The sequence below is a fragment of the Ips typographus genome, linkage group LG1 (assembly GCF_016097725.1).
Source record: "Ips typographus isolate SLU linkage group LG1, UJ_Ityp_2.0, whole genome shotgun sequence".
Taxonomy (NCBI): Eukaryota; Metazoa; Arthropoda; class Insecta; order Coleoptera; family Curculionidae; genus Ips; species Ips typographus.
The window spans coordinates 26,715,416-26,729,443 of record NC_138422.1 but is presented as its reverse complement, the minus strand read 5'-3'; the positions used below and the strand labels follow the sequence as shown (position 1 = coordinate 26,729,443).

At 30.9% G+C, this 14,028-nt stretch overlaps 3 protein-coding genes across 3 annotated transcripts; 2 read left to right on the top strand and 1 right to left on the bottom strand.

The window, feature by feature from the left end:
• The first annotated feature begins 139 nt into the window (after positions 1 to 139).
• Positions 140 to 1,809, top strand: LOC145728804 (15-hydroxyprostaglandin dehydrogenase [NAD(+)]-like). The gene is made up of 5 exons (XM_081979328.1): positions 140 to 349; positions 398 to 524; positions 620 to 726; positions 1,245 to 1,579; positions 1,633 to 1,809. The coding sequence occupies exons 1-5, from the start codon at positions 248 to 250 to the stop codon at positions 1,769 to 1,771; spliced, it is 810 nt and encodes a 269-aa protein (XP_081835454.1). The 5' UTR covers positions 140 to 247; the 3' UTR covers positions 1,772 to 1,809.
• A 4,445-nt stretch (positions 1,810 to 6,254) lies between these two features.
• Positions 6,255 to 8,430, top strand: LOC145733521 (uncharacterized). The gene is made up of 4 exons (XM_081986386.1): positions 6,255 to 6,422; positions 7,299 to 7,625; positions 7,679 to 8,010; positions 8,065 to 8,430. The coding sequence occupies exons 1-4, from the start codon at positions 6,284 to 6,286 to the stop codon at positions 8,263 to 8,265; spliced, it is 999 nt and encodes a 332-aa protein (XP_081842512.1). The 5' UTR covers positions 6,255 to 6,283; the 3' UTR covers positions 8,266 to 8,430.
• A 3,707-nt stretch (positions 8,431 to 12,137) lies between these two features.
• Positions 12,138 to 13,647, bottom strand: LOC145726759 (retinol dehydrogenase 14-like). Its single transcript, XM_081975991.1, has 4 exons — positions 13,445 to 13,647; positions 13,066 to 13,389; positions 12,691 to 13,013; positions 12,138 to 12,639 (listed from the first exon to the last, which is right to left on the bottom strand). The coding sequence occupies exons 1-4, from the start codon at positions 13,584 to 13,586 to the stop codon at positions 12,433 to 12,435; spliced, it is 996 nt and encodes a 331-aa protein (XP_081832117.1). The 5' UTR covers positions 13,587 to 13,647; the 3' UTR covers positions 12,138 to 12,432.
• Between the last annotated feature and the right edge of the window lie 381 nt (positions 13,648 to 14,028).

Here is a 14,028-nt window from a genome sequence, read left to right as displayed (position 1 = left end):
AAGAATATAATCTCGTATTACAGTTATGCTTCATATGAACGCAATACCGATGATAAGGATATTTATATAATTTGTTATTAAAATTTGAGTAGTTACATTGTAATTTGCTATATAAAGTTGGCTATTACATAGTAGATATTAGTCTATTAGATAGTAGTATTGACATAAAATCGGCGCTAGTCGGCGTTAAGTGTTTGTGCGATTAGTATTATTTAAGTAATAGAACGGGGTGTTTTTTGACCATATTATGGCTAATTTTGATATAACTGGAAAAGTTGCTATAGTAACTGGAGGAGCATCCGGTTTGGGTTACTGTTTCGTTGGTCAGCTACTTGAAAAAGGAGTCAAGGTAGTAGTGAATATTATCAGTTGGATCAAGAATATTGATTTGCGTTAGGGGGTTACTATTGCCGACATTTCCGAAGAAAATGGAATTAAAATGACCGAGGAATATGAAACAAAGTATTCTAAGGGCAAGATTCTATTTGTCAAAGCTGATGTCAGTGCTTATGAAGAATTCGAAAGTAAGTACTTTAGTCAAGAGTATTTAAAAATGTATCACACGTATATTAGGCAATACGTTTCAGTAATTTATATTGACATTTCCCAATACTCTTAGATGTCTTCAAACTGACGATCGAGAAGTTTGGCAACATTGATATTTTAATCAACAACGCTGGAATATTTAACGATGCCAACTGGAGCAAAGAAGTGGACATAAATTTGGTAAGGGTTTTCAAGGCTTGTTCACTAAAACTAAATAATGCACTACAATCAAACCATACTTAAACAATGAAAATGTATCAAACTGATTCTTTATAGCCGCAGAAATTTTAGATATGGCTTCAAGCCATCAAGAATCAAGACCACCTAAAACTTTCATCAAATCAACACTCACTTTAAGCAAGAGGTTTGTAGAGGTTTATTTTTACTTAAACCCTGAAAGTGTGGCAGAAACTACACTCTTTAAAAAATATATACCTATAATTTTCTCCAGTACTTAATACTAGAAAATATTAACAAAATGCTAAAGAGGGAAGACCATGAAACGTCGCAGAAATTAATAAGCTTCATATGTGTAAATAATACTTTATTATTCGTACATTAATGTTATATGAATTTTTAACGTCAAGTGTTCTTGTACAATATTACTTTTGGACACGACAACATCACTAAAAGAAACAATGGTTATTATCACAAGCTCGCTGAATAAATAATATATCTATTGACTCTTTGCTAACTAGAAAAGTGCAATTCACGGTACAATGCTCGCCATGGAAAACTATATCTCCAAATACAAGTCAGGATCCGAAGGAGTAGTAATCAACATGTCGTCAATTACTGGGGTGGAAGCGTCAGAAGGAATACCAATTTACAGTGCGACCAAATTTGGTGTTCACGGCCTAACTTTAGGTTTAGGACATCCAGCTCATCACGAAAGAACTGGAGTTAAAGTCGTGGCAATTTGTCCAGGATATACCCGCACTCCTATACACCAAAGCCTACTTCCAGGCGCTATTTCGCAATTTCATGTTGACTTAGTGTTAAAAGCAATTTCTGGACTTGGACCTATGCAATCGTACGTTCGTTTCATCTAATAAAACGAGATAGGTGCTCAAATTTTGGTTTCAGAGCTGCGCATGTGGCTGTATCGTTAATGAAGATAATAGAGAAAGCTCCAACTGGAACAATCTGGATCGTGGAAACTGAAGAACCACCTTATAGGTTTGAAATTCCTAAACGTTCAACTATTAATAAAATATTTTTGTAACAATTTATGAAATATACAGTCTTTTTATTTTCCATTTATACTGAAAATCTTTGTTATTTTGTACATTGTTGCTAAAAGGTATCTTCAGTTATGAAGATCGTGTTGGAAGTCAAAGCCACGAATGACTGAGTATGTCATGACAAACTCCTGAAGATTTTTTGGAATCAATGGAAATGTCAAGAAATAGGTAAATTAGCTGTACCCCCAACTAGATTTACCTTGTCCTAAATTGGCGGAACTATTTTTAATGATATAGTAGGAAGTTCTAATTATTAGTTTCAGACAAATGAGATGAGAAATGTAATGATCAGTTTAAATAACTTGCGGTAAATAAAGTCAATTGTAATTTTACTATTTCTGTGCTTCTGTAAAGATACTAAAATCAACCTGAAGAAGCAGTTGTGCATTGCGAAACGTCTACTTGGAAGTGATGGAATTCAATTCTTCAATTTGAAACTAGACCTCTCTCAGATTATCTTCATTCCTCTTTGTTTCAGACATATCAAAAAACAATACAAAAGCCTAATATGATCAATAAGTAAAAAGTTTTTTAATTAGAGACAAAACAATTTAAAGTGTCATCTTTATCGCTCATAATCTTTTTTTCTTAGGATTATTAGGAAGGTAACTGTTTTCATCTTTTTGTTTAAATTGCTTCTAGCACCTTAGTGTACTTTAGTTGATCGGTTATCGAACAGCTTAAACGAATCTACAGGTCACGAAACACTTTGGAAATATATTAATTACTATGTGAGTTGCACAACAAACTGCTTTTTATAATACCATACAGAATGTTAATTAATTTGTCCGTAGAGTGGCAAAAACGGAAACCGAACATAGTTTGTGGGAGATGACAATTATTACTCCCACAACAGTTACGTAATGTATTCATAAAATGCACACACACGATTCGGTTAGACATATGCCGAAATACAGTGTACATAATATTGACAATTCAAATGCTAAATTTCGTATAAATTGGTTTAAAACAATTTTGGTTCGCGGACACGAAAAAAACGCACAACTGCGATTAAAAACGACAATAAAACATATCAATTTCATCTAGTTTGTTATCGGAAATTACAAAAAAAAGAGATATTAATTATTAATTTTTGCTGCTACATACGAGTATTTTCATGTTTGTTACTATAAAATATTGTCAAACTGTATTCAAAATATAAATTTGAAAAAAAAATTTCCTTGAACTTTTAACCACTAATTGTAAATTAAATAAAAAAAAAGCCTGACTGTATTATATATTTGTAGGCTTATATCAATGCTAGATTTAAAACTTATTATTAGCATATTTTACCTAATTTAAGGTTTTTAGTTATAAATATGCCTTTTGCTGTGCATTGGAACCCTTTTGGAGCAATAAAGAAATTTGAAAATTTTGCCAAAAAATGTCATTTTTCGAATTTTTGAAAGGTTCAAAGTGGTTATTTTACCTAATATGAGGTCCTTTGGTATAAATATACCCTTTGCTGTGCATTGGAACCCTTATCAAAAGGAGCAAAATAAAAATTTGCCAAAAATGCACTTTTTGCCAAAACTGTAATTTTTTGTATTTTTGAAAGGTTACAACTCTTTTATTTATACTCCTATCGATTTCGGTAAACTTTTATTAGAAAGACGATAAAAAATACTACAAAATGAGCCAAAACTCGCCTCTCTAACTCTTCACGTCAACGAGATATTGAATTATGAAAATTACCTAAAAAAGACCTCTAATACCCCCATTTTTTCAATTTTTTCGAAAAATTAAAAAATTTTAAATTCTTTTTTAGTGCTTATTTTACCTAATTTGAGGTTTTTAGTTATAAATATGCCCTTTGTTGTGCATTGGAACCCTTTTGGAGCAACATAAAAAATTGAAAATTTTGATAAAAAATGCCATTTTTTCAATTTTCGAAAGGTTCAAAGTGGTTATTTCACCTAATTTAAGGTCCTTTGGTATAAATATACCTTTTGCTGTGCATTAAAACCCTTAATGAGCAAAATAAAAATTTATAATAAAAATTGCCGGTTCCAGATACAAAAAACCACATTAGAATAGACTAAAGTTAAAATAGAAAATATACCTACTTAAAAAAAAAGGAAGAAGGAAAAAGGAAGGATAAAATAAAATAAAAATTCATTAAAAAACTACCCACCGGGTTTAAATAAAAAAACATTTTCTAGAAAATGCTTTTCCTATAAAATTTCCTTTATGTATATGTGCATTATTTAGGTAGCTTTTATTCAAACTTCCACGCTTTAAAACCTTAATCCATTTCAGTAAAAGTTCTTTGAAAAAAGCGTCCATTAACCCATCAGCCTCTCAAAGCCTTTCAGATTCAAAGAAATCGAACTTTGTCCCTTCGATAACCACAATCAACTGAACGAAATGATAACATTTTACAAACTTTATAACACACGGAAAACTTCTTTAAAGGTTATCGAAAGGAACGTAAATCAACAAATGGTGCTCCGGAGTTTTAAACTACATGGGATGTGACCATAAATTGCTTTGATCGGTATGGTTTGTGTTTTCACTTTAGTTCTGTTTGAGTAGTGGTTATGATAGAACAAGCTAAAATTAAATACACTTTCAACTTTAGTCTAAAACTGTTATAGTTTAATAGTCAATTGGTATACTTTGGTGTGAAATATTTGAATTTCTCCCCCTTGAAACGTTAACATATTCAAGACGTCTCTAAAATGTATACCTACATTACCTACCAACAAAAAATTAATTCAAAAGTCTTGTGGCTTTAAATCTGAACTGATCTAACCCAACCCCTCAATTAGAATTAGTTCCACAAGTGATTTGAGTATAAATATGAACAAAATACTGAAACTAAAAGAAACTCTAAACTTTACATTTGGAGTGAAATCAGAATTTTTGCCAAAGCTCTTTTAGTCACATTCTGTAAAATTCTATTTAGTTCCTTCTGTTTGGTTTATTTCTATTTTTCCACTAAAGGGGATTTTAAATATTTGTTATTTGCATTATGCATTTTTCAAATAAAAACAAATGCAGCAGTATTTTAAATTTCACTTTACTCATCACTTGACTTTTTTGTCAAATAATTCAAACATTTTACTTATGAAATTTTATTGGAGTTCAATTATTTGTATCAGTACAAATCTGTACATATTAAATTTGTATCTGGTAATCCGGAAAGTTGTTTGAAAAGCCCTGTTTATATAAAACATTTCAACTGGAAATAAACCTAATCAACAATGTTCCAGTTTCAAACTTTTTTATATCGAATTTACCAAAATCGTTTCAGGCAACGACAAAACACCTGAAAAATATCGATGCGGTAAACTTATTTAGGGCAAAGGGGAAGTTATTATTTAAGAGAAAAACCCTATATTACTGAATATGGTAGGTTTTTGCTCTCGCAGATTTTAGGTGAATTTGCATATTACATGTTCGGAGATTTTGAGGAAAAACCCAGGTCAGAAAGAAAAATCGGGCTGTATACCAAGTTTATGAGGTACTTTTTTTAGTAAAAAGTAGTGTAATACTTGTAGCTTGAAGTAAATTGATTGGCACTATTTTGATTACATCGTTTCGGTTTTAGGTCGGTTATTTGGTGTTTGTAAATAGTTGAATCGATTAATTACGCAAGAAGCAGTCATAAACAGTCATTATGATAATTATGTCTTCACTAGCACAGATAACAAATACAGTAATTAGGTTGAAGATTGTTAGAGTTTTCTTTATGCTTTGTTCCACCACTCAGTTAATAACTGGTATTGGCAACATCAACTGATTTTTTTGGCTTTACCTAATTAATATGTCCTCATTTAGTTTTAACTAATCAATCCTGTATTCCTAAAGAACTCAAGAGTGGATCTTTGTTCTAACATGTATGGGTATTGTTAACTGTTAACTAGATACGGAAGGATATACAACTTTTCAACCACTTGGTTTTATCAGAAAACCAAACTTTAGTAATGCCATATTGCAATATTTTACCTCTGAAAGAAGTATCTGTAAAAATTTACAAAAACAAGTAAATAATAACCGAATTTAGCGTTTTTTAACTTATTAATTATTGGTAATTCCTAATCAGTTTATCGTTATTCCGAGACTGAGGAAAAAGTCATTAACAAGTTTACTTTTTTTTGGTTATTGCCACAAACTCTTCTCAGCAAATAGTCAGACAGGAAGGACATTTTTTAAAACTAGATCATCAATTTTGTAAAATGATACACACACATAAGTAACTTATATTTTTCTAATATTACCTGCCACTTACCAAGAATTCATTTTTTTTAAAACATATTGCATAAAATCACTACACACATGATTATTCACATTTTTTTTATGTACAAAATAACAATTAAAAGTTGCAAATTATTTTTATATGATTTGTACCTACTTTTACGTACAATTAAGGAAGTGAAAAACGAGGAACAAAAATTATTAATTACTTTACACACTGAACTAGTAAACTCACTTAAGCAAGACTTTACTAGTGTTTAGACATCCATTGACCATTACCTTAGTCAGTGATAATGGCGGTAAACTTTTTAGTAGGTTTGCTGTTGTTTATGGTAATTTCGAAAATTGTGATGTGCATCACTGCAATGAAACCTTATAGTGGGCCCGAATGTCTTATAGGAAAAGTTGCTTTAGTTATTGGTGGTAGTACAGGTATGTTTTTACTTTTACTTGTTAAGTTTTTAGTCTACTAAATCATTAACCATTTTGAAACAAATATAAAATCCGTTTTCGAGATAACAAATATTGGTACATTGGGATTTTCAGCAACATTACAATTTATTATCAAACTACTTACTTCAAATATTAAAAAATATAACTAATGTAATTTACAGACTTATTGTATAGTTATTCGGTATTTGATACATTTCATAACAACAAATTTTTTTTAAAAAATTGTGTTATTTTGTTTAAAACTTTTTTTAAACTTTTTAAAATTGTTGAATGCTTTTAACTCATACAAAAACAGCTTATAGAGATGTTAAAGGAAATAAAACTAAACATTGAAAGTATTGCAAAATTGCAAAATGGTAAGTTGTGAAGTTAAACAAGCTCAGCAAGTAGAAAAAAGAAAATTATACAGTTATACATCAAAATTTAATAATTATTTAAACTCAAAGTTCAGTATGGTAATTCCTAAATGAATGTATTCAAAGAAGTCTCAATGAATTGAAAGGTCAAAACATATAACTTTACTAAATTCGTTTTACAAAAAAACTATTCAATATTAGCAAAAAAAACAAACCAGTCTATCAGCAGATAACTGTTTAATTTTTATATGAATTTCAAATAGGAAATAATTAGGTAAATTATTGATGTACTACTTATTAAATGTTGTCCAATGTAGGTAATTAATGATACACATCATCAACTTACCTAGGCTAAATAAATTCTATTATATTAAACCAAATTTAAAATACGTAAAAAAACTAACAAACTATTTCAAACATTAGATTACATGAAGAAGACTCTCCTTTTACCGTTCAAAACTGACACTGAAAATTATATCTGTTGTGTGCATTTTTTCAGGTATTGGACTTGAAGTCTCCAAATGTCTGGCTAGCAGAGGTTGTCGGGTTATAGTAGCCTGCAGAACTTCCTCAAACAAGTTGAGTAAATATTTACTACAAGAAACCTCAAACAGTAACATAGTTGTGAAACACTTGGACTTGAAATCGTTTACCTCAGTACGAAAATTCGCCAATGACATTCTGAAAACAGAAAACAAAATTGACATTTTGGTTAACAACGCCGAGGTTTTGTTTGACTTGAGTCCATTGATTGAAGATGATGAAGTAGATTCCCTTCTCCAAACTAATATTGTTTCTTCATTTTTACTCACCCATTTGCTTATCGGTTAGTCTAGTAAACTGTATCTGCAACAAGATTTAATTAAAAGTGAATTGCAGATTTATTGAAGAAGTCTGATGACCCAAGAATAATTTTCACAACTTCGATCCTAGCGTTTTGTCATAATTTAAGTGAAGAAACTTTAACAAAACGAACTAAAATTAAGGAATGCGCTGTTGTGGAGCATATCAGTCGTAACGGTGACACCAAAATATTACAAGTGCTGGTTTCTAATATTTTAGCTGAGAAATTGTGGAAGTTTGGCATCAAATGCAACTCCATTCACCCTGGCTTAGTGAAAACTTACACGATCACCAGAAATGAATTGCTCAACACTTATGGAAAAGCTTTTCAAGCTTTCTTTGTACTGCTCACTTTTTTGTACGGACGGGTAAGTTACCATTTAAACTAAAATGCTAGAGTTGTTTTACGTGCTGTTTGGCAGGAAATCGATGAAGGTGCTGCAGGAATTGTGGAATTGGCGGTTTCAGCAAAACATCGAAACACAACAGGACAATTTTTCTGGGGTGTGGGAATGTCCAATATTTATCCGAGTATTCGAGTTCTGAAAGATAGAGAGCTGTGCAGGAATATCTGGGAGCAGTTAGAGATGATTGTACAACTCAAACCAGAAGAAAAACTTTGATGCAATTTGTTTCAAGTATTGAAAAATGTAGTTCTTTTTCTGAGTGAAATGGCTGGCTATGATTCTTTTAGAAACTTTATGTATTTTTAAATACAAAATGATTTGATAAAAAAGTGTTTAAAGTGGTGATTCTTTATATTTTAATTAATATTTATCAAAGTGGAATATTATATTAATATTATTTTTCCTGAATAGCCAGAATACGATGTCAAAATTGTGAGTGAAAGTCCAAATTTGTACTCAATAGCCTAAAAACTTTTTTACTACTAGGAATGGTCTTATGATTCGCTTTCTCAGACTGCCATCCTGGTTGAGTGTCTGAAACTGGCATTCAAGAACTAAAAAAAGTCCGGAAATCAAGACAAAGATTGTATGGTGCATGAAACTCATTTTTTACTACTAAAAATAGTATAAAAGTTGACTTTTAATGCTAGAACGGACCTTACTAGGACAAAAGAGAGTCCAAAAGTATATTTTCAAGACTTTAATTGGTGTACAACTGAATTTTCTGGACTGGACAGCAAGTCTAGAAGTAAATTAAATTTTCGGACTATTTTATTTCTAAAAATTAGTTCTCAAGACTATTATTGTAGCATTTGGTACCAACATTTTTTACTTTTATTACTGAAGAAACTTGACTTTTGGATTTTTCAGTCTTAAAAAGCACTAAAAACAGTCTGAATTTCTTAGAGATGCTACAATTTATTGCACATATGTAATGTAGAAGTCAATTTAATAGTGAAGAAGCTTGAAATAACATTTTCAAGACTATGGTCAGTGGACAAACTAGCTTTTAGGCCTGCTAAGTCAAAAACTTTGTAAAGATAGTCTTGAAACTCGATTTGAGTCACTGAAAACAGCCTTAAAATACTAAAAACAGTCTGGTTTATTAAGAAACACCCGAATTTTTAGCACTGAGGTGTCTAGAAGTCGATTTAATAGTGACAAAGCTTGGAATGCCATTTTAAGTCTATGAAGAACGTAAAAATGTTTTTTTAAGTTTGCTATGTCAAAAACTTGGTGAAGATACTCTTGAATCTCGATTTTCCAAGCTGAAAGCAGTTTTGAAGCACTAAAATTAGTCCAGAATTCGAAGAAAATTAAAAGCAAAGTAAAAAGCACGAAAAGTTAGTTTTCAAGACAATTTTCATGAATCTAATGTCAATGTCCTGCATCTAAGACTATTTTCAAGACTAAAATATTGAAATTTGTCTTCAAATTATGAAAACTTACTTCAAATGCAAATTTTAAGCTTCTGATGTCACTTTTCATTAGTTCAGTCACATTTTGGGGTTCAAGTCGATTTTTAAGGTTTAAATGTATGAATTTGTTGTAACAAATTCTTGAAAAAGCAGTTTTTATGTCTACAAGTCAAGTATTAAGTAGTAGTTTAGTATTAAAGTCTCTCGATTTGCATGAAAACTGGTTACAAACACAATTTTTAAGCTTCTAAAATTTTTATCTTTTCTAAGTCAATTTTCAAAACTAAAGTCTTTCAGTTTGTCTGGAAACTATGAAAACTGGCTACAATAATATTTTTTTTAAACTTCTTAAGTGAATTTTCCGTTTCCAAGACAATTTTTAAGTTGGGTTGGGTTAGTTTTGGGTCTTTGAAAGTAATAACGTGTAATAAAGTGCTTGTTCCAAATTTGATCAATATTGCTCCAACGGTCTGACAGTTATGACAAAAAACCGATTTTTTAAACAGAAATTTGAAAGATTGTATTTTCCTTAGGTAGCACTTTTCAGGAAAATGACATAATGAATGTCAACTTACTTTTTAATTGGCTATGGATTGGTGAATTATTGACATTTAAAACTGGACCACCCTGTAGAGAACAGAGAAAACAGTTCATAAATGACAATTTATTGAGACCATGATGAAAACTTTTTTCCCCATTTAAACAAAAATTTTACTTTTCGAAAAATTTAGGTTTGAATTGAAGTTGACAGTCAGGTATTGAGTAAAATATAAACAATCACCTTCTGGAAGTATTTTTTTTATTATTATTTGTTTATGAAGGCTCTTCATAAAGTGTTCTCAAACAAGATGTTATTTTTCGGCTTTTTGAGTATTTCAGTGCAGTAGATGAAGAGAAAAAATAGTATGTAACTTATAAGGCACAGCAAAAAATTAAATTTACCAGAACATTCTACGAATGCTCAGCTTAAAGAAGCGGAAAGTAAATGCAACCACGATGACAAACATTAGGCCCACAACAATGTGCAATGTGACGAACAAAAAGTTGTTACAGATATTTGAATTGTTTATAGATCTAACTGGAGAAAACTGCAAAAACCATTTTAGTTGCACTATGCCACAGCAATATGAAAATATCACAAAACGAAGTTAAAAGCTGAGAATTTTGTCCAATATTGAATTGTTCACTTACATAAAATCACTCGAACCTAATAAATTAATTTAAATTCCATCCCCCTGAAACTGTTCCCAAAACTTTCAAAGTTCAAATATTCACTGTTAAGCTGGATATAAGTAACAACTCACTGCTTTGTGTATTGGAAAGAACTAATAGCGTTCGGATTTCCACTTTACTCCGTTTAACTTTGGAAACTTGTAAGATATACCTTAACTGAAGTTAAGCCTTTAATACATTTCTTGAAAGTTTCACAGTAGAATTCGATTGAGTTTCAAAAACACAACTTATTTACACGGACCGTTTCAATAGAATATCCGATTTATTTTACCTATATCGCTGTCAATTTGCCTGTACCTACGTCCAACATCAGTAACTGGTTCTAATATTGAGAAAATTTAAATTCAAAATGTAACCTTGTGTGAAGTTTTCGAATATTCGAGACTTGCGACTATTGAAACAGCTATTCAGCTCAAATCGGAAACGAGCGAGTGTGAAGTTTGCCTGCGCTTGACGAAAATATGAAACGACAAAGTTCTAAATTTATATTTAAGTTTTCTGATAATAGAAATGTCTATTGTAAGGTAAAATGATTAAAGTTAGCACTTGAAAGGGCTTTGATGTTGGAAATATATTTTTTTTGCAAAAAAAAAACATTATAAAAGTATATCAAAAATCAGGAACAGAATGGATATGAAATGGTGAATATGCCCTCTGTCAAATATCTGACAATGATTGGTTTTAGGAGTAAAGGAAAAGCGAAATAGAAGCAAGTTGGCAGGAAAATTCTTTAGCCAGTAGACAATGAATAGAATATTACACAGAAAATGTGTCTGAAACAACAAACAGAATCCAAAAATGCAGAAATATACAGATTTGTTTCAAAAGAAATATTCGCAGTTATACATTTGATGCAGGTAAATTGAGCCAATAGATTTATTTTTAAACAAATTTTGTTCCAGTACCAAATTTTGTTCGTCCAAATTGATTGCCAGAAGAAATGTGCAAAAATCAACTGCAGTCTCGTGCGGAAAAGTTCCACTTTCCACACATAAGTAACTATAAAATAGCTGAAAGATCATTAATTTGATTAAAAACGGATAAAATTTCCTGACCTGTTTTAATTAAATTCCTGCAAATGGATTGTTTTTTTTTGCATTTGTTGTAATTAAAAACAGAGAAATAATCTTGTTATACTTTTGTATTTACTCGTATTTTACTTTAAATCAAAGAACACTGTCTGGATTACGCTGATTTTAATCCCCCCTGGAAAATTATTGTCAATCAGTCAATGTTTTGTAAAGAGTTTTACAAAGTAGTATTAGGATGAGCTTTTTCCAATAATAACAATGTTAGTTGAAACCTGTATGACTGACTTGCATATGGAATAGGTTTTTTTTTTTAGAAATTATTATTAAAATATGACAAGCTGTCTGATCAACACGGTACTGAAAATGTGATAGTATAGGACACTCTGTAAATAGTACAAAAACAACGTTTTAAGAGAGTATTAATTATTTAATTGCAACATGTTTTTTCTTGTCTCTGGATTTTCGTTAAATGTGAATATAACAAATTTGTAGTAGTTTGTACATACCACGCCTTCATAAACCACATTGTATACTCAAAAATAACTTTAAACTACGTTTTTTGTATTTCTAGTCACAAGTGAGCACAGTACAGCACTCACCCTGTACTGTAATTATCAAATTTTAGAGTTTAAACTGAACCTAAACAACTGACCCTAAGATACAGATTGTACTAATCCTTCAAATGTGCATTTTTATTGACATCAACTGTAAAGTTTTTCATTAGGTTTGAGGTCCACAATATTCTCCATTTGAGTCCAAATTTTGCGACAAAAAGCTTCATCGTTCAATATTGCTGGGTTGAAAAATTCTCCAGTCATCCAAAAATCCCAGAAAAATTTTCCAGTTTTCTTTTTGTATTTTTCTGATACTGCTAAATGTACTATCCCTGCTGCGCCTTGTACTATTGTCTAAAAAAAACCAATTTTACCAATACTATATGATTCGTTCATAAAACTTACTTTGCCACAAACCCAGTTGCATAAAGAGTAAAACCATTTAAATAAGACTATATCAAAGCTCTCAATTTTTACGCTGCTTACTATTTCTGTTTTAACTAAACTAGGATGGAGGGCATTGGATGTAATGCCAAATTGTTGCAATTCATTTGCCAGTCTATTAGATATTAAAACTTGCAACACTTTAGTTGTTCCATAAAGGTATGCATTGTCAATTTTTTCATAGTTGCGATATGTGGTTAAAGTGGACTCAGTCAAGTTGTGGAAGAATGCAAATGATGATGAAGTGAATATTATCCTTGCTTCACCAGGTATCTTCAGCAAATCTGTGGTAATGATATTCATAGTTATAAGTGTTGATTTTAGCAATAAGTTTACCAATAAGTAGATGAGTCAACAAAAATGAAGAAACCACATTTACTTGGAGTATTGGATGAAGGTTATCTTCAGTAGGGCCGTTTAGATCTAAAGAAGTCCCAGCATTATTAATTAAGATATCAATTTTCGGTTCAGTTTCCTTGATTTCCCTGGCAAAGTTTCGTACTGACTTAAACGACTTCAGATCCAAGTACTTTACAATAATATTTGGGTTGTGGGTTTGTTCAACGATAGTTTTTTGAACGTCCTCAGCATTACTTCTACATCCCACTATTATTTTACATCCTCTGCTCGCCAAATTTTTGGTGGCCTCCAAACCGATACCTCAAAAAACACTGTACTATAGTAATAATTTTCTTAATAAGCACCATTAACATACCTTTACTGCCTCCAATAATAACTACAGTTTTTCCCACAAGGCACTCGTACCCATTGTAAGGTTTCATAGCAGTGCAGTTAGACGCCAGTTTTACAATTAGCAGGATAATGACTGCGATGATGATTAACACAAAAATAAACATGATGATGCAGTGTATAACCACTCACTAAACCATTTAGAAAAGTAAGTGTGGGGTTATAAACCACTAATTGACCTAAAAATGCTATTGAAAACGCTAATTACCCATAGTAGGGAGCCATTTTATCAGTTAATTAATGCCACTATCAAAGGTTTCATGAAGAAGAGAAAATGATGATTTTTATAATTGTTGATTTGGTCACACTAACAGACATTACTAATAAGTAATTATGGTTATACCAATAAGGGAAATGAACGATTACAGGAATACTTTAAAAATCTCTAACGAAATAACATATGAAGAGAACAGGGAAGAAAGGAGGAAGGTAATTTTTTGGGCAAAATGAGTTTATGTTGGCAATGTGAAGCTAAATACCCATAGAAATAGAAGAAAATACTTTCTTTTGCGTCTTGTTATATAATTAATTTTACATTAAACAAATGAG

Excerpts from the sequence above, each read along its gene's own strand:
- LOC145728804 (XM_081979328.1), top strand. The coding sequence starts at position 248 with ATGGCTAATTTTGATATAACTGGAAAAGTTGCTATAGTAACTGGAGGA. Across the intron at positions 350-397 it reads TACTTGAAAAAGGAGTCAAG|GGGGTTACTATTGCCGACAT; the intron begins GTAGTAGTGAAT and ends GATTTGCGTTAG. Across the intron at positions 525-619 it reads TGCTTATGAAGAATTCGAAA|ATGTCTTCAAACTGACGATC; the intron begins GTAAGTACTTTA and ends CAATACTCTTAG.
- LOC145733521 (XM_081986386.1), top strand. The coding sequence starts at position 6,284 with ATGGCGGTAAACTTTTTAGTAGGTTTGCTGTTGTTTATGGTAATTTCG. Across the intron at positions 6,423-7,298 it reads AGTTATTGGTGGTAGTACAG|GTATTGGACTTGAAGTCTCC; the intron begins GTATGTTTTTAC and ends GCATTTTTTCAG. Across the intron at positions 7,626-7,678 it reads ACTCACCCATTTGCTTATCG|ATTTATTGAAGAAGTCTGAT; the intron begins GTTAGTCTAGTA and ends AGTGAATTGCAG.
- LOC145726759 (XM_081975991.1), bottom strand. The coding sequence starts at position 13,586 with ATGTTTATTTTTGTGTTAATCATCATCGCAGTCATTATCCTGCTAATT. Across the intron at positions 13,014-13,065 it reads GTTGACTCATCTACTTATTG|ATTTGCTGAAGATACCTGGT; the intron begins GTAAACTTATTG and ends TCATTACCACAG. Across the intron at positions 12,640-12,690 it reads GCAACTGGGTTTGTGGCAAA|ACAATAGTACAAGGCGCAGC; the intron begins GTAAGTTTTATG and ends GGTTTTTTTTAG.